This window comes from Columba livia, chromosome 1 (genome assembly GCF_036013475.1).
Source record: "Columba livia isolate bColLiv1 breed racing homer chromosome 1, bColLiv1.pat.W.v2, whole genome shotgun sequence".
In the NCBI taxonomy this organism is placed as follows: Eukaryota; Metazoa; Chordata; class Aves; order Columbiformes; family Columbidae; genus Columba; species Columba livia.
In genome coordinates, this window is record NC_088602.1 from 128,735,440 (window position 1) to 128,763,362 (window position 27,923).

The 27,923-nt window shown below is 40.8% G+C and overlaps 1 protein-coding gene across 9 annotated transcripts in view; it reads right to left on the reverse strand.

Moving 5' to 3' along the window:
- Positions 1-223: 223 nt before the first annotated feature.
- The window catches only part of CLCN1 (chloride voltage-gated channel 1), a 78,901-nt gene continuing 51,201 nt past the window's right edge, over positions 224-27,923 (reverse strand). For 8 of the 9 annotated variants that reach the window (XM_065028397.1, XM_065028354.1, XM_065028356.1 and 5 more), the window contains 15 exons: positions 24,372-24,456; positions 20,982-21,083; positions 19,033-19,117; positions 18,467-18,616; positions 16,192-16,261; positions 14,532-14,642; positions 14,192-14,405; positions 13,323-13,456; positions 12,283-12,509; positions 12,056-12,161; positions 10,252-10,334; positions 9,454-9,492; positions 8,685-8,789; positions 6,684-6,770; positions 224-6,212 (listed from right to left, as the gene is read on the reverse strand). In XM_065028397.1, the coding sequence (XP_064884469.1) occupies positions 5,817-6,212; positions 6,684-6,770; positions 8,685-8,789; positions 9,454-9,492; positions 10,252-10,334; positions 12,056-12,161; positions 12,283-12,509; positions 13,323-13,456; positions 14,192-14,405; positions 14,532-14,642; positions 16,192-16,261; positions 18,467-18,616; positions 19,033-19,117; positions 20,982-21,083; positions 24,372-24,456 (1,994 nt within the window). In that variant the 3' untranslated portion in view covers positions 224-5,816. Of the gene's footprint in view, positions 6,213-6,683; positions 6,771-8,684; positions 8,790-9,453; positions 9,493-10,251; positions 10,335-12,055; positions 12,162-12,282; positions 12,510-13,322; positions 13,457-14,191; positions 14,406-14,531; positions 14,643-16,191; positions 16,262-18,466; positions 18,617-19,032; positions 19,118-20,981; positions 21,084-24,371; positions 24,457-27,923 lie in introns of those variants that run through there. The other variant, XR_010465813.1, reaches the window with a different exon arrangement.

Sequence of the window (27,923 nt, forward strand, 5' to 3'; positions counted from 1 at the left end):
CTCATTTCTGTTGTTGGTTTTTAGTTCTTGTTGCTGTTGTTGTTTATGTTTTTTCTTTCTTTTTCCCAAATGATTTCTAAATTTTTTATTTTTTTTTTTTTTTTTTTTTTCATGTAGTGTGTCAAATGAAATCAGTTGTTCCATATATGCTTAAGACTTGAGTCCCTGGGAAAATAACATGTCTCTGGGCCTGGAAGTTGTACCTCTGCATAGGAAAAATGTCTTTTTATCTCAATTTCACATTATACTACAAAGATGGTGTCCAGCTGCTGAGTGCTTCACCTAGCAGAAATCTTTTACCATAACACTAGTCTAGATTTATCCCTCGGTTAAGTATGCCTCCTTTGGATTTAGCTGCTTAGCCCCAACATAAACATAATTCTGTGGTACCTGCCCCAGTCACTGATCTCTAATTTCTGTTTATTTCTCTGTTTAGACTGGATGGCAAATCTATAATATACTTCTCTATACTATCTTACAAGCTCTTATATGTTACTTTCAAGTCATTAATGAAAACAGTAAATGGAAAGGGCATAAGACCACTTGCTGCACACTTGGCTCAGCACTTTAGCAGCTGCAAGAGTATTTTCTATACAGTCCCTCAGATAGCTCATATCTTCTGTGCCAGAGAAACTGCAAATTTGATTCTGTGATAAGATTCTGTGACATTTGGTCATAATTCAGTTACCTCACAGCTCCCATTTATTTTCAGAGCTTGTTTGCTTAAGTGTACTACAGAAGTTGGGGGCGGGGGCGGGAGGGGAGTAAGGGAGGAAGCGGATTTATCTTTTTTGCAAATGTGTTCTTCATAAGCCTTCCACTACTGTCTTTTGCCCTGTTCTGTGTGGAAAAACTGAAAAGTTTCTAACTTGAGTTTGTGTGACTGTAATTCTGAACATATTATGGTAGGTCTTGTATTTTTGCCTTCTGTTCTTCAAGCTAAGTAAGTAGCTATTCAGTAAATAGCCAGATATTAGCAGCTCTTAGATTGTTGTTAATATAAAGCAGACAATTTGCATTTTCATTTTTCTACATTGTTTCCTTTATAAATTTGCTACTGGTCTTTTCCATAATATACTTTGTCCTCCATATCACGTGCAATCCTTCAAGTTGGCTAGATAAATTTCAGCAACTGCTTTTACAAGCAGCACACCAAAACTGCTGGGATGCAAGCAAAGGCTCATTTGAAAGGCAAATGTTTGAACTAGGGGTAGGTTTGGCTGAGACTGCTTTCATTTAGCTAGTACACTAATCCCAGCAGTGTTCACAGTAGTGTCTTTAGTGCTGTGAAGCTACATCAGGACTACTGACTTCCAGCAAGCTGAGGGAGGGGATATGGCTCAAAGCACAGGCAACCCAGTTGCAGAGCTATCTACTATTGCACACATGTGATTTGGAAAAGGTGATGTTTGTGTGTGTGCATGTGTATGTGTACATGTGCACAGGGTTGGCTGTATGGGGTAGGCACACAATGAGAGCCTGCAGTTTACTGCCAGGACCAGTTTTAGCTTGCCTCCCACAATTAAAGCCTTAAATAGTTTTGTTTAAGGTAAAATATATTTTTCTCTATTTGAGAGTACTAAGGCTCAGGCATGGCTTTTGTGTAGAAATACTTATGATTGGTCTCCAGTATTGTTTAAATTGTTAAGAGAGCTGTGCCCAGATCCTTGGTTATGTGGCCAAGAACAACTTAGTTCTTGCTATGACAGTATTTTTAATAGTGTATTTTTAATTATACCCTTCCTGGGGTTGGACTAATTTGACAAAGAGGGATCTTTACTTGCTCAGCTGGTTATTGCCCTGTCTTGTACTCTTCAGTCACAAAACACACACGTCTACACAGTGTTTGCATACTGTGGAGAGCAGCTGATTTTTTATGAACTCTTGAGTCTGTGTCTCTATTTCTGCTTGTACTAACTCATTTTGTCTACAGGGTTAGAAAACGAGATTTCTTTTTTAGTCTGAAATAATTTGCCAACCAATAAAAGTTACATTGTTCAGGCAAATTTTTCTCATTCTCCAGCAGCCCATCTCCATGTGTTTTCTCCTTCATCTGAATCATGACCAAGTGTCTTAGCCTTGGGTCTTTCTTATTTTTTCAGTTCTTTATATTGATGAGTTTAAAAACAGGACTTCTGCTTTCACATTTAAATGCCATATAAAAGCAAGAGTTCAACTTTTTGTTAGATTAAAATTTAATAGATAACTTCTTGTCTTCATTAACTGAATATCAGTAAACTGGCAATCAGTTGAAATTAAGACTTACATTTATCTTGAAGATACAAGGTCAAAGGATTTTTTAAGTATTTTTTTGTGGTGATGGTAGTGGTGGTGTTTTCCCAGAATTATCTGCTGTGATGGAGATTTTTCCCTATCATATTCTTCTCAGACTATTATATGTTGGATACCAAATGCAGTTCAACAGGTGATTGGAATTGAAAATACTGAACAAAATCAGCTATATTTTAGTGCTTTGAGTGGTAGTGGCAAGCTTGGTATAACATGAATCTCTGCCCAAAACAATCATTCTAAGCAACTTCACATGCTGTTTTAGGAGAAAAGCAAGCTTCTGTCGTTCAAAACAGCCTACGGGCTTCTTGTTTTTCAAGGCTTGTGCTTGGATTTTTGGGGGCAGGTCTGAGATTTGACTTTCTAACTGAATGGGAAAGCCTCAGGACTGATACAAATTCTGGGAGTATTTTGGGTTGGGGAAAAAGTATTTTTGTGTGCAGATAGCCAAGTCTGTGCTACTTGGATAGGATGCAGGTTTTAGAGTGACGTCACTGTGACTTTATTTGCTAGACAAAGGTTTCAAATTTAAACTTTGAGGGGGCATACTGGGATTGCCTGAGAGGGTGTAAGCTTAGGGTTCCCTTGACAATGGCTCAGTGTCAGCTGACTGCACATTTTACACTTACTGAAGTACTTGGTGTCAGCTCAGTGAAGATGTTATTGTTAAAATGGAAGTGGAAACAACTTCAGCCATCACAAACCGTCTTTGCAATATGTATTTTGTCTCCTCCTGGCCCCCTATACACATTCGTGTATGCATACTTTTTCCCAGGTGAGAAAATGGTGCAGATGAATGCTGCTTTTGCTCCAAGGGTGACAGCATACCTGGAATGGATCTTGAGTAATGCCTCCAAAGAGCAGCAGTAACACTCACCTTTTGGCTTCCCCACAGAGAGAACTCCAGCTCCTCATAGTAACTCCAGACAGCTAAATGTGATAGGAACGGAGAGATATGTGTGTGTGGATGTGTGGGCAAACGTGTGCTCTCTTGTACTCTCAGGCGACAAACTCAAGAAACTCAACAGGTTAGCTTGTGTCTTACTTAGAGCTCCCCAAGCCTCTCCATTTCCATCATTTTAGTTCCAGATTCATCTTCCCAAGCTCACAATCTGTCTGTCATGACTCATATGCCCGCTGGCTTTGATTTAGACTCCATCTGCTTCCTCAGCCAGTCAGATCCCAGTTCTTCTGTAACACACTGTAGGAAAATTTGTGGGACTGAGCAGAACATATATCTGTATTCAGAAGTGAGGAGGAGGAGGAGGTGTATTGACTCCAGCTTCAAAGTTTCTCCGTGTCTCATCTGCCTCAGTGCAAGTGTTTGGCTAAGCTGCAAAATGCAAGCCTGTACTTGCTAGTACTTGCTGGAGCTGACTTGGAGAAACTTGTTCTTCCTGACCATGTGTGGACCATCAGATCAGGTTTGGTCTCAGAGTACTGCCACTCACTGCACATTTGTAGGTTTTTAAAAGTCTCATGCTTATTTAAAGCTCTATTACAGTTCTCTGAGAAAAAACAGCAGTTGTTTTGACTCTTCTCTGCAGGGGAAGGTGACACAAAAGTAGCAAGGAAGCTATGTGCTAATGCCTGGAAGCCAGAAATGTGCCACAAACCTCTGGTGGATGCAAGCAGCTGGTGTGCACAAGAGACCTGCCCTCAGATCACCACTGGCATCTCACAAGGGCAGGGTGACCCTCAGAGGACTGAAGATCACTTAGGCAGGAAAAGGCTGCCCCCAGTTAGCTTATAGAGGGGGATCATGTGTTAAGACAATACAGAGCTGGTGGTCTCTGAATTCCAGACAGCAAAAATAAATCTCTCCCTCTTCAAGAGACTAGCTGGGGAGATTTCCTTCTACTATAAGCTTGTCACAGACTCTTCCATCCATGAGCATCATCAGAGAGGAACTGCTGCAAGGTCAATTCTTGGAATTAAGGCCAGGAGGGAATTTTCCTAGGGAGAACAGGTTAGAGGTAATGATATTTTTCACTTGCTCCTGAGACAGATTATGAAAAACACCTATTAAGCTGAAACAAGTCACTATAAGTCATATAATGCTTAACTAATATCAGGAAAGGGGATGTGACCCAACATGCTGGAAAATATCCGCAAGAACATATTCTCAGAGCCTGGATTTCTTCTCTGTTGCTGATAAGTGGAAATATATCCACTACATCCAAGTCCCATGACACACCAAAAATAATCTAGAAAGAAATGTAAAATGTTAGAGGAAAGCTGCAGAATACTCAGAATTTGATTTTGCCTATTTACTGAGAAAACCTCACAAGGACCATGAGTTAAACAAAGCAGCGTCTTTAGCATGCATAACACAAACTGACAGGACAGCTTTTTGCCAGATACAGATCAAGAACTCCAGACTTAGAACTGGAATAGAGAGGGACGCTGAAGACAAGGGTTGAGGCCTCTGCTGTTAGAGACAAGCTGACAAAAGTGAGAGCTGGAATTCTCAGATCTGAGGTACGCAGAAATATGTGGAAAGTAGGCAGGGTAGAATTACCAGGAAAGAGAGCAGGAGTTTTCAGAGAGAAACCTGTTTTCAAAGTGTAGAAAATGTGGCTTTCCTCTGCTGTATTTCTTGGCAGCCTGCTAAGACTCAATTTTTTTTTTTTTTTTGAGTTCTTGTATTTTAAGACTTTAACTTTGTAGAAATTGTGAACAGTGATTCAGAGAAAAACACAGGTGTTTGAAATATAGGTGCATACACGCTGTTTTACTCCTCTCCCTCCAACACTGAGGATGTCCCCATTTAAGATTTTCCCATTCTATTTAAAAAATCCAGAGATCATGGGAGAACAAAGAGGCTTTCCTCCCTCCCAGTGCTTTTCTTAGAGCACTGGCTGAATTGAAGACATGAGAGATAGATCAAATATTTTCCTCCCATCTGTTTTTAGGGAACAGCTCAGCGAAGGACAGAGGAGAAGCTCCTAACTACATCCCCATCCAGGAAAATCCCAGAGTAAAAATTGAGAAAGAAGAAAAATGTTCTACATGGGAATGTTTGGGGAGGATGCAAGATAAGAGCCAAGTGATAAGGAGCTGCAGCAACATGGACATGATTGCAGTCAGAAGCAGCAATATGCTTCTAGGCTGGAGGTCTGGCTGTGTTAACATTGGGTCATGCAGGCCAAGTGTTACTGGAACAATGACACCAATGGAGAATGCTCCTCCTCCGCTTTTTACATGGCAGAAATTCCCAGAGCATCCTGATTGTGTCCAGCAATATTTGTGTCCCATTACAATCACTTCTGCCATGTACATGAGCCTGCCCTTAGCCACCTTGCAGTCCACATCTGACTGCTGCACACACCCACATAGTTTAACAGCCTAACACGCTTTGCACAGAAAGAAAGCCACAGAATAAGGATCAGTCCAATGCCCTTTCTCCCAGCTGGATTAATCCTCTTTGGGGATTGCAAAGAACATCCAAAAGCTTCTCTTTGAGGAGCAAACACAAGAAGACTGGCTCAACTGAAGAACGTGATGGACTACTCCCCTCACACCACCTATAAGGAGACATCATACTCATCTTCATCCACATCCAGGTCAGTGGAGTGTAGGCTTATGTCCTTGAGGATGTCCGAGATGTTTTCAGCAACTGGCCCTGTCAGCTCCATCTCTTCCAACTCAGTATCAGTGGCATAAGTGGAGCACAGGACTTCCCCCTCTTCATGCAAGTGTGAGGGCTGGGGGGAGTGTGAGCAGGGAGGCAGTGGGCTCTCTGTGCCCAAGTTTGCTGCTTGCTGTGCTGCTGCCATGTAGTTGTCCTGCTGGCTCCACACCTGAGTGGCCTGACTGACCTTCTCACTACTAATGGAAGTCCGGTTGGTGTCACGGAAACTGGCAAGGGGTGGGCGGAGGCGAACCCCAGACCGTGTGGAGCCCTCTATTGCCTTCTGGAGCTATGAGAAGAGAAAAAGTTCAGAAAAAAAAGGATGAAAGGGACGCTGACCCAGCTCTGCAAAGCAAAGTTCATCTGCTTTCCAGAGTAAAGGGATCACAAATAAAGAGAGTTACAGCTCTACCTCTGGGGCCTGTGGAGATTATCTTTTACATTGGTGGTGTTATTTTTCGTTCCATGGTAAAAAACTAATTCCATACCACTTTCAGAGACAGTACTAACCACTCAGCTAAGAAAAGGATGAACCATGTAACAACCCCGTAAACAACACCTGCTGCCTCCTCTGAAATACACTCATCCTTTCCTCTACATGTCTTCCAAAGGGCTGACTCGGAATTCCACACTGGATTGAAAATTTAGTAATTGCAGTTATATATATTCCCAGCTGGATCCTCCAGCACCTGTAGGTTGTTGCAATGATCCACAGGACATTTGCAGTTGATCAGGAGGAGATGAAAGGATCTGTACTTACCTCTTCCAAAGCCAACACTCCCCTCAGCTTTCCCATACTGGTTACATAGGCATGACTGAGGCCCAGTAATGAAAACAATGTATGCGTCTATGAGCAAAAATATAAAAGACCATTTCAGGGACTTTGGAAACTGGTAACATGATACTTAGTGCTAGAGCTGGGACTTGGGATTTAGAAATGGGAATCACAAAAGCTCACAAGTCTGCAGTTATCCCAGTGAGAAACTACCTCTTCCCTTCCCCTTTTGTAGCTAACAAGTACTACATTTTCATCCTTTTGCTGTACAGCCATAGTTGGGAGTGTGTTGGTGATGGAGAACACGTACATTCTCAAAGTCACTGTCATCCGGCCTGTGGCAAACAGAGATTCACATGCAGCACCCTATGTATTTTGGGACTTAGGCAGATCCTATTTCATTTTGGTGCTGAAAATTAAACTATCATATAGCAACATGCAGAGTCAGAACCTGCTTAGGTTCTTTATTCCAGTGCTTTCCTTAACACCAGAAGATTTTTTTTTCCCGTTCCAGAATATTTTCTGTCAGAAGCTAAGTTTGTTTCTGCTTATCCAGTGCAGTGGGAACACCAAAAACAAGTTATTCCCTTTATCTTACAAAGCCTTCTTCAAAGGACAGATATCACACTGCCATCAGTCTTCTTCAGCCTAAATATACCCCATTTTATGTCCTTCATAATCAGACTTTCTAAAGCTTTTGCATTTTCAGTGCTCATCTGTGGTGTATTTCCAACCTCCAAGTTCTTTAAGCTGAGCTGTAGCTGGAGTTTACCTTTGGCCTTAGATGAAGTCATTCTTTCACAGCTGGTGTTTGCTTTTTTTTTTTAACATCACATGAGACATTGAATGTCATGGTCAATAATAAACTAGGAGAAATCTCAGTTCTTAGGAACAAGACATTTTACTCTGATATAAAAGCAAATCAGACTCGTTAAATACAATTTGATCATGATAAGCTGTGATACTCCTGTCATTGTCAGTAGTCTCACATTTAGCCCCACGTATGCATACCTCAGATAGTTTGATTATTTATTCCTGCATTTTTTGTGCATGCAAGTTAAGCTGACTTCTCTGTTATTTCAGAGTTTCTCATTTGCTCTTTTTTTGAGAGAGATATGAAACTTTCCCTGTTTGCAGTTTTCAGGTATAATTTCATGTAACCCCTATATTCTTAAAGATAAAGGCTAGTGGTTTTAAGGTAACTTCAGCCAGCCCTTTAGAAAGCACCAGACTCATCTTAAGTATATGCTAACCTGTTCTTATTTTGCTCAAGGCTGAGATCTTACCCCTTTGATAACTAATTAATTTTGTGCAAGGCATATACTGACCATTCACATTAAATCAATATTGATAAAAAACATGCACTGTGCACTTTTGCTTCAGTAGACTGCTTTCCCCTTCCACCGAGCGAAAGCCCAGTCCTCTCTTACTCCTGATCTACAGTCATTGCTTTTACCCCTTGACATCTTGTGCTAACACTAGAAGTTGTATGAACGAGCTTCCTCTTTTCTTGCCCTTCAGTTCAACAAAGAGCTGATGATTTAGGGTGGTTTCAAGTGACTCTTCTCATGCACTGAGGCAGACGCTACACCTTGACAGAAACGCCCTGAGAAATCCAGATGAACTCATTCCAGAGCTGCACACTGACAATGCAGAGTGTAAATCTCAGTGTGATGCCCACAGCAGCAAGGCAGACAATACTTCCGTTAATATAGTGACTGGGAAATCCTATGTCGTGTCCAAAAGATATTTTAATAAATGCACTCAGACTTATCATGTAGCCTTTCATTTTGCAGGAAATGCAAGAATGTCATACATGCAGAATGTCATAGGAACAAACTGACTTCTGTAGCTGGATGTGGAAGTACCTGGTGATAATAGTTGTAGGTGAAGACAAGGAGAAGAAATAAGTCATAGACTAGATTTGCAATGATAAAAACAGTGGAAAAAAAACAGTGTATGCCTCAGAGAGACATCTGCACCCACCTTATGCAGGGAAGTTCTCTCCACCAGTTGGAACGGGGAAGGGTCTATGTGGCAGCTGTCAAAACACACATTCTTGTTCAACTCCTCCTGTTCCCAAGCATCTATCTGACACAGTAAAGAAGAGGAATCACTCTTACAGCAATCAGCAGTGTTGCTGTCTTCCATACCTAAACTAGTACCAGAACAATGCTTCTTCCTTCCTATGTAGATCATTCATTTTGCCCATTATATAACACCCCTCAGGTTTCCCATCACTTCCATGTCAAATGTGAAGTCCCTATGAAAACAGAGCAATTCCAGTACCTCAGAGGTCTTCTGAGAAAGGTGAGGTTTTGCTCCTTCCTGCTTAAAGAGGGAATTAACATCTTAGCTTTCCTTTCTCAGTGCATCTTCCACTTGCCATTGCAAGATAATAGTTCCTTTGTGTAGATATGAAGAAAGAACATAGACCCACAGAAAGATTTAGGTGAGGGGGTACCTGTGGAGGTCTCTAGTCCCAAACCCTGCTCATAGCAGGGCTGACTTCTAAGCTAGATTGGATTAGCCAGAGTCTTACTCAGCACATTTAGCAAAATAATTTTGTCTCTTATTGGGTGAGAATTGCCCATTGTGCAACTCTAAGAAGAAAATGGCTTTAGCTTTTTTTTTTTTTTATAGCTTTTTTTTTGTGGCAATCACTGGTGTTGTTGGAGTTCAGGAAGCATTGCAAATTATAGGAAATGAGCAAAAGAAGCACTTAATCTCACTTCCTTTCTGCACTCACTCTTACCTCTTCTGGCCTCATTGTTTCAATGACTTCTGCCGGCTCCTGTAGGAGGAAACAGTGTTCATGACAGGTAAGGACCCCACAGTTTCACAGAGTACAGAAAAGAAAAAAATTGCACATCCTCCTTACCCTGTATGACCCCTTTTTTGTTCCTAATGGTATATTATGGAGTGTTTAGATTCTCTTTATAGTCATACATTATAAAGTGTACTCTGTACTTGCTGTGCTTCCTTTGACCATGAAGATTGACTGTGGAATGCTGGTGAAGCAATTCAGTTGCCTAAACATGGTCATCGAAGTACTGCTTTAGATGCTCTCAAATATCCCACGTGGTGACCAATCACTGCTCTAGAGTGGACGGGTCTACTATAGGCTCTGTATGATATCCACTAACCCTGTGCAGATATATCAGATACTCGAGGACATCTAACATGGTACAAGGCCAAAACATTTTTTTCATTTTTATCTGGCCAGAATTTTTTCATCTGGCCAGATGGAATAGGACTGCACTTCATTCCAGGATGGTCAAAACAGCGTTATTTGCTGAGAAACAGATGCCCACTCTCAGTCATTAGGGTAGGTAGCTTTGACACCTGAGCACAGATGTCTCTTTAGGAAGAGTGTAATTACAGTAATCACACCCTTTCTCCTTGAATGGAGTTCCCCACTGATGCTGTCAGAGTTTAGGAGCATAAGTGTGTACATGCTTTGGCCAAATGCTGAATAGCTCTGAGCAGTAGATTCTATTCTATTGCATTCCCTTCCTTCTTCAGGATACTACTACGTCTCTGTTCCCCTAACCTGGACGACACTCTCTGCTTCAAGTGGATGGTTGTAATGGCACAAGAGATGCTGGATCAGTTGCCTCAGATTCCTGAAATTGCCTGAAGGATGAAAAAAACCACATGTATAAGAAAGAACAAATGAGAGCCAAAATTACAAAGTCTCAAGCCCATCTCCTTGCCTAAGGCAGACTGGGAAATAATATGAGGAACAGAGTAGATGCTAGATGAGCCAGTGACAATCTAGCATTCACTTTGTGAGATGGTGTTTGGGACATGTCAGAATAAATCTTCCCATGCAATATCTTTTCCTCAAGTAGAGGAAACAAACCATTACAAAGTAACCCTTGCAGATAATACTAATAGATCAGTGTCCCTGAAGAAAAAAACAAACAAATAAAAACACCAAAACCCAAAATAAAGCAACAAAAAACCTCAAACAAACAAACAAAAACAAAACAGAAGCAAGACTACTAACATAGCAGAAAATCTGATACAAGGGGTAAATGGCTGTGATGGCCGTTTCTGCAGTCCACAAAGAGAAAGTGCTTTGGAGGATGAGCATAGGAAGGGGGTTGAGAATTTGGAAATTACTTCAAAGACAAAATATATCAACAGCCTGAATGTGACAGGTACAAAGGGGTGACTAGTCCATGGTTTGTGGCAGCAGTGGCAGCAGTGAGAATGAAAAAAACTGCAGAATTATTCTCCCAGGCAGGACAGTCAGGAGTTAGGAAAGAGGAGGAGGTAGGGTTTGGTGCTGTTATGAAGTGAACAAGGCTGTAGAGGAAGGTTTGTTCAGAAACAATAACAGCTGCAAACCGAACTAAAAATTATGGCAGGGAAAGCCTCATGAAGTCACCCTGCTCCACCTCCTCTTGTCACTTCTGGATCAGTACTAGCTTAATGTAAAATGTCTCACACACTGTCCTTGTTTTCATGTGATTCTTTTTCTGCTTTGCTAAGGGAAGTGGATGGCTGTCTCAGCATTTTACTGTCCTGGAAGCATAAAGAGGATATTCCTTTGCCTTAGAAGTTTAGTCATACATGAGTGCTGTTGTGGAACCAGCATGTGCTATATGCTATATTACATGCTAACATTTGGATGCCTAAAAGCATGAGCCAGAGCCTTAACCTCTGTATTCCTTCTCAGGACTGGGCTATACCTCTGTGCTTACTCACTCTCTACATATTTCAAGACACATAAAGGGAAAAAAGCCACCATCCTGAATCAAGTATACGTGAGATATGAATCAGAAATGAACTATGAGTACAGTCTTGGAAGCAAAGCTAATATAGGCTGGAGTGGAATACAAAGAACACAATAAAACAATATTTGTCCACCATGCTAATGTAGCTGAATCAAATAGATGTATGTTCAAAGGAGGAGCTGTTCAGTTTTGGAGACAGATGAGCAAAAGCCCAAGCTACTCAAAAACCAAGTACAGATGTTTAGGTCTCATGCGGCTTTTCCCAGGGAAATTAATTCATGGGTTGAAGGAGGCAAGAGATGGCACCCTTCCACGCAGACTCTGCAGAAAATGTCTGAGGAGATGTTATTGCAAGGGATGGAGTGGGGAGTACTGGCAGAGAGAGAAGCCTGAGTGGGCCTACTTTTGCTGTGCTCTCTGAGGGATCACAAACAGAAGATATTTCCAGGTAGGTCACACTGATGTTGAGGTGCATTAACAAAGTACCTTTACTACAGGATCAGCACAGAGAGTTCTTCTCGGCAACCTCACACACACATGTACACACACTCAGCATGAAAGCTTCCACAACCTGGCTAGGATACTGCTGAGGCATGCCATATGTTACCATACCTGAGAGTTGCTGCGGCTCCAAAGTTTCAGACATTTGTTTAAGAGGACTTGTTGGGCCGTTGGGCTCCTCTGGGTAACTTGCAGTGGGACTTGGGGGTCGAGGCAGCTGTTAAAGAAAGGAGAGAAAACAGAGTCCACCACGTGTCATTTCTTTCTCAGTCTCTCCAAATGTTTTACTGCTTTTTAAGCAGTCTCTGTGTTGCAATCTCATCACTTCTCTCCCTCACCTCTCCCTTCTCATCCGTATCCTCATCCTCATCAACATAAGCAAAAGATTCATGCTTCAGCTTTGGCAGGTTTGCCCACGGTCCCTTGCTGCGTCCATCATAGGGTGCCTCAGACAGCTTCTGCTGCATTTCTCTGTTGAGGAGCCGCCGCCGTTCTGGGCTTATATGTCTCTGGAGGAGAGCCTGCAGTTCAGATCGCTCTACAGACCCCAGAAGGATCATAGTTTCTGCATATCACAGAGCAAAGAAGACATTAAGCCACTTAAGGGTTTTGAATATCCCCTGCCACATACTGTCCCATCCTCCCTCCTGCCTCTTCAAAGTGCTTGGACTAGCACTATCTAGAGCTATAAAGGAGTCTTTGACCAACCCAGCTAGTTGCTGCTGAAACACTGTAGGGCTGTAGGAAGCTCACCATCCTTAAGTTGTGCCACCCCTCAGCACCACACCAGAAGCAGCCTCTTTACATATGCAAGACATCCAAGGATGCAAGACATCCTTACATCCAAGACAATAATTGTCTTGCGCAGCTCCAGAGAGGAAAGAGAGGCAAAACGTCTGGTGGTGATGGCAGCTACCAGGAAACTGTATCAGCAGTACCTGCAGTCTGCTAGTAACCGAGAAAGTACCCACTGACAAGTGCTTGCTCAAAATTAGGTTTCAGCACAGAGAAGTCCCCCCAAAAGCCATGGTTCAAGGATTCTTCAAGGTCTCCTAAGTACTCTCTGTGTTTGTTTACAATTAACAAACAAGACTTGCTAATTAGACAGCCTGAACTGTTGTCACAGTTCAGTCCACAAACTTTCCCCACATGTCCCTTACCTGCTCTATCTGCTTCACTGCCCACACTCCAGTTTACCTGTCTGATGAGCTGGAACAGCCTTCTGTCACACGTCATCCATAGTGGAAGATTTGGAGGCTGATTTTTTATGTACTGTGTAACACTGTCTCCTTCACAGCATGTAAGAGTAAAGCTAGTTTCTTTGGCTCTTTCAATTGAGACAGTCTTCAGGAAGGACTGGTTTCTCTATATTGCTTACCTGGTGAGTCCACAAAAGGCAAAGTCTTAACAGTGGTGCTTTGAAGTAGAGTTTGCAAGTCTCGGTATTTACAGTTGGAGGAGACAAATTTCACATCTTGAACCATAATATCTTCAACAAAGATATTGTATTTGCTGTGAATTTATGGGCAATAAGTGGAAGAGTTAGCATACTAAAAGTGTCTAGCAGACAAATTCCTTAAAGAAATATATAAATGACCACTTCTTTAAAAAGTATCATCAATACAGCTACTAAATAATCTTCTGTGAGAGTAACCACAGAGAACTTTTCAAAAGGATTAACACAGATCAACTGGATTTTCATTACAGTTATGTTTCACTCCATTACCCCCCACCATAAAAATACACACATTTAGATACATGTACGTATAGGTGTTTTACATATACATACCTATACATGTTATATCTACTAGAGCGAGAAAGACGTGTATGAATAACTGAATTTTGTTTCATGCAAAATATCCAAATAAAATGATATTTCAGTCATTTACTGGGGAAAAAAAATCCAAACCCCACTGAATTAAAAAAAAAAAGGAAACGAGACCCTTGATTTTTAAATTTTTAAACTGAAGCAATTTGGAAATATGAATACAAATTCAATAACGTTGCAGATTATTCAAACCTGTGCTTTTAGTGAAAAGCATAAGATAACATTTTTTCCATTTTTGTGTATGAATCCTAATTCTACTCCACCACTTGTTTTTTCTTCTCTCTGCAGGCCTGTGTTGCCTTTTTATTTTCTTTGTAGTACTATCCTCTTTTCATGACCTTTTATTTACTCATGGTCTCATCCTCTTCTGCTTTATTTCTTTGCCACTCCTCACCTCTAACTCTGTTTTACTACTGTACCTTATGTGATTCCAGCCCAGGTCTGGCAGGTAGGGCAACTTCTTCACCTGGATGATGCTATCATAGAGGCTGGGCTGCAGACTCTGAGCCACCATGTTGGCAAGAATGACAGCCACCATCATGGGGAGGATGTGAGAGATCTGACCTGTCAGCTCGAAGCAGATGACAGCAGTGGACACAGTGTGGCTCACTGCTCCTGTCAGAGCTGCCGCACCTTTCCCAGGTAGGGTGGAAAAAGAATAGGGAGAGAAGACTGTCATATTGAAATAGCACATCATGTCAACCAGGAAAGTCATGGGGATGGAACCAGGTGAAGAAAAAGGAAGACATGGAGACTCACCAATGACAGCATACCCTCCAGGTAAGATTTTGTAAACAATACCATCGAAGAGAATCCCATTGGGAAAAAGTGATGCCATGATTTCCCCAATCAGACGCCCAAATGCAGCACCTGGAAAATATCACTGACAATTATGGAAGTAACATCTAAAGAACACCCAGTGTGTGCTGTGCAGCTATGCTGGGCAACCACTTGAGTATTTTCTAACAGAAACAAGATCAAAACAAATTAAAATGACACTGCGGACTAAAAGGTAGTTCTCAGTCACAAAATATGAAGTTAGACTCCAAGAGGATAAAAAGGTACTAAGATGTCAATAGAGTTGACCCCTCATTCTTCCACTTAGGCAAACCAGGCACAGCAGTATTTGTGATTCCTGCGTAAGAGGAAATATTTTCAGAATATGTACAGTATCAGTCCAGATTACAGTTGAGGCCCCTCACACACTCATTCTATGAATGTCCAAACACCAGAATGACAACTTACAGAAGAGTTTATGTGGTGAGGGTCTTTTGGAGGTCTTGTTCTGACCCCTGCTCAGAACAGGACTTATTTCAAAGAGAATTCAAGTCACCCAGGGCTTTATCTAGACAAGCTTTTAAAAAGATTCTCCAGCTTTTCTGGGCACCTTAAACAAGGAAACAATTTTTTTCCTATGTCCCATCAGAATTTTCCCTGTTGCAGCTTGCATCTTTACCTCCTATTTACTGTGTATCTCTAAAAGGAGTCTTTCTATTCTCTCTGTTCCCTGGTGCATTATGTGGTGAAGGCTGCAGTTAGACCCCCCTCTAGGCCTTCTCTTCTGCAGACTTAGTAAGCCAAACTTCTTCCAGTTCTTCTTCTTTGTTCTGTGCTCCAGCTCCCTAACAATCACAGTGTCCCATTACACTTTGACAAAATCTCTTGTATTGGCACAATATTCCAGAATTGTGTTCAAAATGCTGAATGCAGGGAAATAACTGATTTCTTTGCCAGGCTGGCGAGGTTTTTCCTAACAGAGCCTTGTTTGTGATTAGCCTTCATCACGGTAACTACTGACTCATGTTCAGTTACTGCCTCCCAGAACTCAGAGGTCCATAGCATCATCATTTAAGAGCTATTGGTACTTAATGCTGAACTTCATGAGCTTGTACACTTTAGTCTAACATAGCCTCTCTTTCTAAACATTGGCATTGTATTATTTTTATTTTTTTTGTTCTTGGAATTAAAGCCAGTTAAAAACCAATAAACTCCCATATGTTACTGTATTTCAGTCAGAGGAAAAGAGTAAGTAGTGGATTACATTGCAGGTACTAGTTTGAGGTGATCTCTTCTAGTTGGTCTTCAGGGGCAAAAGGAGCAACTATAACATCCTACAAGTAGGATGTAGCAGGATGAAAGTTTCTCCATAGGTGAAGACGCAGAGAAATTAGAAGGCCATGGCTCAGCATGCCTTCCCACAGTGTGACAGGGATTTCCTCCTCAGCATTTGGATTTGGAGGGTGGGAAAATTACAAAAGCAGAGACTCAGAGGCTGGTGTGTGGACTGTTAACCGAGCTTGTCATAGACATCAAGTGATGACTCTGCATCCACTAGAAGAAACCTACTGGGTATGTATGCAACATCTCTCTTACACTATCCACTTGGACATATATGCTGCAGTACAATATTGAAACTCACCTATAACAAAAACAGGCATGAAGCCTCCACAGGGGATTGGCATCGTGGTAGCAATGACAGACATCCAGAACTAGAAAAGAGGCAGAAGGTATCATTGTTACTGAGTGGCAATAGCATTTCCTTCAGCCCCACTTTACTGTGGATCCATAAGGAGATACAGTCTGAGGGATTTGGCAGTTCAGCCAAAAGGTGAAGTGTGAAAGGGCTGTGGAGTGTGAAGGTGACCTGGAGGAACTCTGCCAACACATCACACTGATGCAGAGGACATCTGGGTGGCTGCTGTGGAAGCTGAATCACCAGGGGAATGGATGAACATGCAAACTCCTTTGCCTTGGACCTTGAAGTTGAGATTTCCTGCTGCTCCAAACAGCACAGCTTTTCATAGAATGCTGTAAAAATTTCACAGACTCAGAAAGATTTCAGTGCGAAGGGAACTCTGGATGTCTCTCCCCCAGCTCCCTGCTCCCCAAAGGGCTAATTCCTAAGTAAGACCAGGTTGCTCATGTCCTTATGCAGGTGAGTTCTGAACACTTAGAAGGGTGGAGATTCCCCAGCTTTTCTGGGTATTTGTGCCACCGCTGACCACTGGGAGAATTTTTTCTTGAAGTCCAATTGTCATAAATGTCCTCAATTCTAGCTTGTGTCTTGTTGCCTCTTGTCCTACCACTATTTGGGGCAAAATGATGAAATCCATCCTGGTTCTGCCAAGACCAATTCAAATGCTGACTCAGCCCAGCACATACAGACTTCTGCAGGCAACAGCCTAATCTTACAAATACCTCGAAGGCCAATATGGTCAGACTTTCTCAAGCAATATGACAGAAGATTTCCACAGTTGAGGGAAACACAGAGAATGCTGCTGTATCAAAAGCTCGTACAAAGAAGTATACTAGTAGGGTGTTCCTTGCTGCAGCAGTATCATCCACAGGAGAGAGACAATCATGGTCCAGCACATCAGGAGCAATACTTTCAGGTATTTCAGGACAATATTCTCCTCAGTGTGGGCAAATCCTTCATCTTCAAGGTCCATCTTTGAGGAGGTGATGCCTTCGCAGACACTGTTGTAGCCGCAGACAAACTAGAGACTTATCTGTAGACAGTCGGTTTGTTGAGAGGAAAACAACCCGAGACAGCTCTTCCACTGTAACTCTTATAGGATGGTTGGCATAAAAGGGAAAATGAAACCAAGATATAGGCATTATCTAGCTGATATCACAGTTATCTAGTGAGTTGAGAGAGCCTTTAGTTAATGGGACAAGGTCAATGGTTCCAGTGTTTGAAGAGACAGCTCTTCCAAAGGAGAACAAATGGACCCAGGATATGGACCCACCATGTAGTGCATTCCTCCTTTATTCAGGTAAATGAGACTGTATCAGAATTATCACAGAAGCAGAACCCTTAACTGCCTCTCAGAAACTCGATAGTGTGTCTTACTTTAGATGGAATCAGCTGGGTCCATCAATCATTGATGTCCATTCCCAATCTCTCAAAAAGTTCAACTGATATTGCAAGGTGGCCTCAGCTCTTTTGCTCCTTTGCAACAACAAATCATAATTTCTATGATATTTTTACTTCCCTCCCCACCCCCCGCCCCCCCCCCCCCCAACTTAGGAAAACCTCTTTCTTGCTACCTGTATTTTGAACACTGGAATATAATGTTTTCTTCTTTCAAATCTCTTCTCTTGCTCTGTCATGTACCAGTTACACAGCTGATCCTTTCAGAAGCTGCAGCTTCCACAGACAATTTAATTGGCTGTTGCTTTCCCAGAAGCGAGAAAACTGTTTTTAGCTGCATTTCTTCATCAAGTTACAGTAATGCTAAAAAATCCTTGAGCTTCACATGACTATAGATTGTGCTTGCATAGTCTTATTTGTCTCCTATCTGTAGTCAGGAATATCAAATAGAGTATTTAGACAACATACAAATTATCTGAGAGCTTTTTACTCAATTATGTATCTTTGTGGAAACTAAGAAATCTTTCCTGATGTAGTCCTCCCTACCAACTACTACACAGTGAGTACCAAACGTCATTCAGCAGGTTGCATGAGGAAGATGCCACTACATTAAGGCCAGGAAACTATTATTCCCTAATAATTTTGGTAATCTTGCATTCAGAGTGTACAAACATCACATCAAAAGATGTAAGAACCCAATGCAGTTGTAGTGCTTCATTCAGTATCCAGCAACTACTCACTGGCAGTTCAAACTGTTTTACAATGGATCAAGAACATTCACTCTGAGTGGTGGAGGGTTATTGTGAGCTAGGTTTCCCACCTTCATGAGGAAGAAGAGCAGGATGATCACGAAGACACTGACTTTAGGATGGATCCAGGCAGCAGATTTCCCTAGGATCTGAGGGTCTCCTGTGTATTTTGCCCAGGTATAGTTATCAAATAGAGAGCTGATGGCTTCCCGTGGCATCAACTAAACAGCAAAAAAAACAGGCATGAGCCATGAGATTAGACAGAGTAAATACTCTACCTCTGTTCCAAGAAGGTGGAGGAGATTTTTACTTCAGTAATTCATGATTGTGAAACTTAATTCACATTTTTAATCTTCAGGAAGAGAGATAGGACTTTATCTGAACTAGTGAAAGGATAACTACTTTTACACATAGGGTAATATCTTCCTTATTTACTTGCTTGGGAGAGCTGACTTTTTCAAGTTTTATATGAAGTAGACAGCAGACATCCTGAGTTTCAGGATATAGCTCCTCCTCAGTCCAAACTCCTCCCATATCTTTCTTCCCCTTTCCATGACATAAGGTTACTGGGGCACAGAGTAAGGGGAGACTGTTCTGCAGAATTGCACAGAATTGCAAATACCCATCCCAGTCTCACCTCTCCTGCCATGAATTGCCCAAATCCAGGAGGAAAGGTCACAGTTGCTATAAGGAAGGTTATAACACCAGGGTATATGAGGCGGCTAAAAAGAAGAAAAAGTTTATTAAAATATAACTTCATATTCTTTTCTTGTAGCACTATCACTTCAGGACTATGATTGCTATTTCTGTGAAAGCTCTCTGCCATATTTGTATCCTTTGCTTTGGAGTTCTATTACTGGCAGTTTAATGCCCTGCTCCACCCATAGTCATAATTTGTAGAGAGTTCAACTGTCAGCAAAACCTTTTTTACCACCAGAATTCATGTAATGGGTGGGATGGAGGGAGAGAGGGATGTACGACATGCACATATTTGAACAGGTAGGCAGAGAATATGTATTTACAGTGATGTGTTGACCTATTGTCAAAAGTCAGCACCTCCTCCATTTGTCTTGATTATGATAGTCTTGCTTCTTCATTCCCCGTGTAATGTATCATTTCCCAGGATTTAAATGCAGGTTGTTGTTTTTGTGTGTGCGTGTTTGTTGGGGTTTTTTTTGGTGGATTTTTGTTTGTTTGTTTGGTTTGGTTTGGTTGGTTGGTTGGTTTTTTACATGTCTGCATATATAACCCATTGCATTAGTTCCTATGAGAAAAACTGCTCTTCTTTCCACTGAATTGCTGACCATCACAATTTTGGGGAAGGTGTCCTTAGTGGCCAGTGGGTTTAGCTGTGCTGGGCCACTGGGGTATAGCTGGACAGCAACCTGTGTTTTCCTACTGCTGTCTCCAATTCCAGGATAGGTTTCTGGGTACATACTGACACTTCATAGGCACTAAGACAATGTGAGTCTAATCTTCTTCCACATGCTGGACTAATCCAGTCAGGTCTCCCAGACAAATTATTGTGCTCCCTATGGGAAGTTCTGACTGAGATGCTGTGGTATTCAGGAAGGCAAAATATAAACTTTAATTTCCTTCGGTCGAAAGACCCACAAAATTCTGAGAAATTGGTCAAAAAATTAAAGTAAATTCCCACTTTTTAGGCTTTGATCCACTTCTCTATTGACTTTGTTTGACGTCTTTGCTGATGCTTGTGAGTAATGATACATAATGAAGAAAAACAATTTTTTCCCCCCACATAATAAATTAGTTTGAACTTCTTTTTAACTGGTGGTTTTCTTCTGCTAGATATACAACTTGCTAAGAAATGTAGGTCCTCCACACCTCTCAGCTTAAAAAAATTCTCATAGCATCAGATTTCTTCTGTAAAGAGACCGAAGACATTTACAGTTAGCCACATTTTCTTCAATTTATAACTTTGGAAGTTATAACTTTATTGAGAGGGGAAAAAAATATCTTCAAGTGCCCTGCAAAACCTTTATTGCTATGATATTTTTATTTTGCATTTCTCTTCCATGATGCAATTCACACCATTTAGTTACTATCAGTTTCAGCTTTTGGTTTGTAACTATGCAGTAATTGAAATAATGCAGCACATTCTTTACATTTTTGCCTACATTTTGATTTTAACAAATTTAGATTTTTAAAGACATAGCTAGATTTCAATTGTATTTAATCTTCTTAAAATTTATTTTTTAGAGTTTCTGAAAAAAAATAAACAGAAGCAGCATGTTCTTAAGAAGCACACCCATTGATTTTCTAGTTAAAACCATTTTCTGCCCAATCAATACTTTCCTTTTTCCTCTTAATGAATATTACAGAGTCTCCTTTCTAAATCAAGAAATAATTTAAAACTATTGGGGCTGATCAAGAAGAATATCCAGTGCAGATCAAATTCTCTTGATGTTTGCATATATATTATCCTCATATAATTTCATTTTATCATGTTTTTACTATCTTACACTTGAAAGAGTTCTACTAGCTTCCAGAAAGCATTGTTGCTATCCAATACCAGTTGGGAATAAAAATGTGGTCCCTAAAGAGAGTATCTTCAAAGGCACTCACTATTTGGTGAGAAACTGGCTCAGAGCCGTATGACGCCGGATGCATAGAACCACTTGGCGATTGAGATAAACGAAAAATGCTCCAAGGAATCCAGAACATATCCTAAAGAGGTGAAAAAGAAAAAAAAATCATACCAAACAACAGATGATACAAAACCCATCAACCAAGAAAATGAGTTTATGTGTTTTTCATCTTCACCTGCTTATGAAGTCTATTAAATGTAACCTACAGGGTTATTCCTACAGCAACCAACTTGAAGACATTGACTTCCTGATGAAAGGGGAGAGATTATTTCAGACCTCTTTGTCACACAGGCTGCCATTTTACCACATGTTTTCTCTTGCTTAGAGGGGGAAATCTCATATATAAAAATCTATAAAATAATTTATAGTAAAAGACTGACAGATCTTGGTGGGGGCTGGTAAAGGGAAACTGGGCAAAAACCAGTATTGTCAGAACTTAGACATCAGGATGGAACAGGACATAGTAAAAAATTCTGATTCAGCAAAATAACCTACATCATATATTAAAAGTAATAGCAACTCTTGTCACTAAAGCAAAATATGTCATTCCTATGGTCCTAGTGACTTAGGCCTATATGTCTGATCCTAATAAAGTTGTATGTTTGAAAAATCCTGTTTGATCATTTAAAAAATGCATAGAAACAAGTTTAAACTAAATATAAAGCTATTCACACGTCCAATGAGCTTCTCTTAAATATTATGAGCCAGCACTGTTTAGCGGATGTTAAAATAGACAAGTCTATTAGGCAATATAATCCTAAGGGTTGTACACAATGAATTGAATTTCTTTATAATAATTTATATTTAAAAAAGTACATTCCTCCATTCTTGCCTATCAATTTGTCAATAAAATAGAAGTGCTTCTCCTGTATATATTTTGCAAATTAACAACATTTGCTGAACCAGAACAAGATCTACCTGTTGATAGTGCTTGGGCTGGCTCAGTCTTTATGTCCTGCCTGAAGTGAAGAAATATTTTGTATAGAAAGAGAGTTCAACTTTGAGACTCAATGTTAAGAGAATTCAGAGCATTCCAAGAACTTTAACCAAGACTATCGAAGGATTTAGCCTTTTTATTTTTTTAAATTATTTATTTTAATTTTAATACTATGTTGGACACCCAGGCATTTGAAAACATTTCACGGTGTCATATACTCCTTTCCTAGCCTATGTGCAGTATTGAAAAAATCAGCTCTAACAACTCTGTTCAAAACACAATGACAAGAAGTTTTACATTCTATCAGCTGTACATCATAAGGATTATTCTTTTCCTTGCCAATCTAAACAAATAGATTCTCCCAAATTTTTCCCACATCATTCTTCTGGAGAAGCTGGCAGCTCGTAGCCTGGATGGGTGTACTCTTCGATGGATAAAGAACTGGCTGGATGGCTGAGCCCAGAGAGTTGCGGCGACTGGAGTCAAATCCGGTTGGTGGTTGGCCATGAGTGGTGTTCCCCAGGGCTCCATACTAGGGGCCAGTTCTGTTTGATATCTTTATCAATGATCTGGACGAGGGGATTGAGTGCACCCTCAGTAAGTTTGCAGATGACAAGAAGACAGGTGGGAGTGTTGATCTGCTGGAGGGTAGAAAGGCTCTGAAAAGCGATCTGGACTGGCTGGATCATTGGGCTCAGGCCAATTGTATGAGGTTCAACAAGGCCAAGTGCCAGGTCCTGCATTTGGGTCACAACAACCCCAGGCAACGTGACGGGCTTGGGGAAGAGTGGCTGGAAAGCTGCATGGCAGAAAAGGATCTGGGGGTGTTGATTGACAGCTGGCTGCATATGAGCCAGAAGTGTGCCCAGGTGGCCAAAAAGGCTAACAGCATCCTGGCTTGTATCAGCAGTAGTGTGGCCAGCAGGACTAGAGGAGTGATCATCCCCCTGTACTCAGCACTAGTGAGGCTGCAGCTCAAATACTGCATTCAGTTTTGGGCCCCTCACTACAGGAAAGTCATTGAGGTGCTGGAGAGAGTGCAGAGAAGGGCAACGAAGCTGGTGAGGGGCCTGGAGCACAAGTCTGATGAGGAGCAGCTGAGGGAACTGGGTCTGTTTAGTCTGGAGGAGGTTGAGGGGAGACCTTATCACCCTGTACAGCTATCTGAAAGGAGATTGTTGGTCTCTTCTCCAAGTAGTGAGTGATAGGATGAGAGGAAATGGCCTCAAGATGCAGCAGGGAAGGTTCAGATTGGATATTAGGAAACATTTCTTCACAGAAAAGGTTGTCAAGCACTGAAACAGGCTGCCTAGGGAAGTGGTCGAGTCACCATCCCTGGAGGTGTTTAGAAGATGTATAAATGAGGTTCTTAGGGACATGGTTTAGTGCTAGATTTAGGTTATGTTTGGGCTTGATGATCTTAAGGGTCTTTTCCAACCAAAATGATTCTATGATTCTAAGTTCAGCATGCAAGTCTGTTTAAGAAGAATTAAGTGGATTCGTATTACTAGAAAAGCTCCTGTACATTAATAGATTTTCAACACATCTGATGTCTCCAAGAAATCCTACTTAAGTTCATATTCAAGTAAAAGAATATGAGGGTGTCCTACTAAAAGGAGCTGGAAAACCTCAAATAGATTTCTGGTCTTGGATCTAGCTCTTACAACAGAATATGCTCACAACACCAGCATAGGTATTTGTTCCCTTCACTACTGCTGTGCAGTGATTTCCTTGGAGTGTTTCTCAAACTCTAACCCAAGACTTTTCCTCAAAGAAATTCCAAACTCAAATTTTCTCTATTATTTCCAAATTATCTTATCATTTTTCTTAAGTTCATTCTTCCATCTACCAGAATTTCCTCCACAAATGAAACCAACTCAGATATCTCCGTAAATAAAACTGACACTCATCTTAACAAACTGTTGTTCTCACTGAATCCAATCATGGTTCTGTTCTGCTCACTGCCATGTTGAATGTACCAACCTCTCTTGACAAGAATAACCATTCAGACTTAGCTAAAGGGAAACTTCATGTTAAATTTTTGTCCTATTTTTGTCAAGTGAAAAGGCCATACTTGTTGGATCAGTTCATTTGGAGATGCCTTTGAAACAGTTAAAGTACCATTCAGTATATCTATACCAAGAACTATATCTGACCAAGTTAGACTTTTTTTTTTTCCCAGAACTTCATTTCTGAAAAAATTACATGGAAAGGAAATAACAAAAAGCTTGATAATACCCACATTTCCTTCCTTACCCATTGTGCTACATGGGCACAATTTCTGAAGGAAGAATCCCAACAAGCACAGTCCTTATTTGTGACAATCAAAATGTCTAAAAGAGACATATGTAACTGTTTTGCAAAAGAATTCCTAACAGAGCTCACATGATAACCTTTGTAGAGCAAAGAGCTGGGTTCCTGGGAACTTACCCTATTACAGCAAATGCTGGTAGTTCTTGCAGATCAAAGGGGAAATCCATGCGAAAGTTTGTTCTGAACAAGGCTGTGATGGTAACTGTGAGAGAAGAAAGAGGTAGAGGAAGAAAGGGAGTAATGAAGTGAGAAGTTAAATGCCATGAAAGCTTGGCACATGGACAGAGGAACTAGTATATACATGCTCCTGTGTGGTTTTGTGACATTATATACAATATTACAGATTGGCAGAGTGCTCTGATTTTAGCAGTGCCTATTTTTCAGCACTTGCAGCTCTAGCACTCCAGATGGTATAGGTTTGTTTTTAGAGAATGTATACCTAATTTTTAGCTACAATCACAGATTTTTAAAGGGTTTTATTTTCTTCTACCATCCATTCTCTAGAAAGAAAAACTCTTCCCACTATACTCACTGACTCTGAAGACCCTTTTGCTAAGGCAGGCCGTGCTTACGTATCTGGAGAAGCTGTGTCACGCACAGTTGTGATTGCCTTCTAGAAACAAAACTCAGATCCTCTCTGAAGTTCGATCTGCAAAACTTTTGACTGGTACCAAAAGAGTGAAAGTTCTAGAAAGCAGAGATGCAAAAGATCAGCTAAGCCCTATCTTCTTCAGCTCACCTCTCCCAGTAGTGTTGCACTGCTAAAATGACTCAGATGTTGAAACCTGTTCTGCTTTTACGTGGATGTACCTAATTGTGTGGAAACAGTAAATGTCTGTATGCCAACAGGTGAAGTACAAATTAGCAATCTAGTGCAGAGTGGAAATACAGCTGAATGAGGATGGATATAAATTCCAGCTAGACCTGGATGAAGGAATTATTTGCACCATGAGGAAAGAAAAGAAGCAGTGAATATCTGGTATTATATGATAATTACAGGAGCCATTAATTACTTTTTAATTGGTCAGCCAGGACGGGGTGTAGAACAATAATTTGGCCAGATGTCTGTGGATGTGGATCACATTACCTAAGATAGCTAAGCCACATGCTACTGTCCAAAATGGAAAGATCTTACTCCCTGCCTCTTCATCTCATTCCATCCCTCCCAGCTGCACTGTTTTTCCCTCCCATCAGGCCCACTCCGACCTGTGTCAAAGCCTTCACTTAGTTCTCTCACCTCATTAAAACCTACCAGAAAACCTATCTACACTTCTTCTGGATTAGTCCGCTGCCAGGGAAGTGAGTTGAATGGAGGGGTCCAACAAAGAAAGAGATGGTACAAGTGACACATAGAAGAACAGTCAGAGACAGAAGATGGTGAAAAGAAGGATGTCCTCTTTTTTTTCGTTAGAGCAGCCCAAGCTCAGCTTAGCTTTAGGAAACAATCCAAGCCACTAAATGACAGTGACACTAGATGTATAGTGGGCTCACTTTCAAAGAGTTTTGCTGCAGAGCAGCATAGATGATCAGAGCAAAGGGAAACTGTCGCAGAACTTAGTCTGAATCTTTCTAGGTTCAAATCGATACTCCCACAAGACAGAAAGAGTTCTACAGAAAGAGTCATCCCACCTATCTTCATCATTTTTCCTGAGTGACAAAGCCATCCTGAAACTGATTGCTTAGGCCTTTTTCTCTCCACTGGCTACAAACTTTACAATTTTATAGTATCTGTCCCACTCTTACAAGGTGAAAGCTAAAAGAAGTAAAAAGAAATGAGAAAGTATAGTTAATGGGAAAGTCTGCTTTAAAAAGCTTTGAACTTTAACACTGCACCATGTGTAGAAGCAATCAGAAGGAGCAGAAGAGGTATAAAACACGATGGCAAATAACATGAAGGCTCTGGACATGGTAAAACAGAAATCCTGCAAATTGCAGAGTTCCAGTCTTCCATTTTTAGCAAACAGGGGCCCAAGTTGCAGCATCCAGTCACAGTGGGGCAGATGTTATTTGGAAATACAGATAATGATGCAAAGCCAGCCAACAAAGCCATCAGTATCCAAAAGCCAGCAAGGTTTTGTGGGTCTAAGAAAGAAAAGAATTTTGGTGAGATCCTATACAACTTCTTTGCATCTGTCTACTCTGATGTCATTGCTTCCCTACCTGCTACATACTGGTAGCAATGATGCAGCCTGTACGTAAAAATTTACAGTAAAAGAGGTGATAAAAAGCTGTGGACTTAAAAGGCATTAAGATCTGAGACAAATTAAGAATGAGCTGTTTAAAAAATTAATTTACCTTCTCTAATGAGCATCAGGGATTCCAGGGACAGGAGGGGAACAATGGGTAGCATAGGTGTTTAAAAAGGTTGTGGAGCAATGTGGTGAAGTGCAAAGAGAGATGTGCATTAGCACCTGGCGAACTGGTAATGGATGCAATACTCTACACTTTCCCTTGTTATATTTCATTAAATTTTTCCCCGCCCAACTCTCCAGCCTGTCCAAGTCCTGCTGGATGGCAGCACAGCCTTCTGGCGTGTCAGCCACTCCTCCCAGCTTGGTCTCATCAGCAAACTTGCTTATAGAACACTCTATTCCCTCGTCCAAATCGTTGATGAATATGTTGAATAATACAAGCCCCAGTACTGACTCCTGAGGCACTCCACTAGATACAGGCCTCATACTTTAGAAAGGAATATAATTTAACAATAGTATTTCAGGAAAGAGATCTCAGTCAGTGTAGACAGCTCTAAGAAAATGGTCTTTTTACATTTTTCCTAACTGCAGCTGCTGGAAATGTGCAAAAGCTACATAAAAATGGCATCATAATGCACAGTATTGCATTGCAATGTTGCAATGCCTTCCAACAGATCCATATAATAGACACACCTGCTTGGAACTCTGATCATTTTATGTCAAAAATATTCTGGAAGAAGATGGCAAATTCTTGCCCAAGCAGAAAAGTTAGTTCACATATTATGTATTAGTTTGCAATAGTTTACACATTGCACAAGAATATTACATGTAGATGAGCATAGTGCACATGAAAGGAAGCAGCTTTTTCCATTTTCAAGTACAGTAACCTGCCTCATACAAAGGCTTTCTTACTGGGTGATAAGAGTAGCTATACATGAAACTAGTGCAAAGACACCTGCATATCTACTGAGTGTGTCACTTTTGGGAATAGACAAGACTTTAGAGAGGGTGCCTAAAAAACCCCTTGCATGAACAAAGACTGAAAAGACCAGGCTTGTAACTTTCAGAAGCAAATGAGCAAGAAAAGACACAAAAAATAAGAACAGTAATGATAAAAAATAATAAAATAATTAATGACTTAGCTAGACAAAAGTTTCTAGTTCTTTAATACAAGGACAAGAAGATTGGCAACACGGACAAAGAAAACTCATAAATATGAAAAGGAACAGATTTACATAAACAGTTGGTTCATGGAAATTTTTAACCCAGACAGTTAATGAGGCAGAATGTAAGGACCCATTAATGTGGGTATTAAAGCTGTCTGGATGATTTTGAAGAAGGGAGAGTAATTAAGATGTTTCAGGTTTTATGCTAACTTCTAATTATTTGGGAGATCAGCAGGGGAGCTAGAGTAGATAAAGTGAAGGATAGATTATCTCCTGTCATCTGTCTTTGATTTTCTTATAGTCTTCTGTGG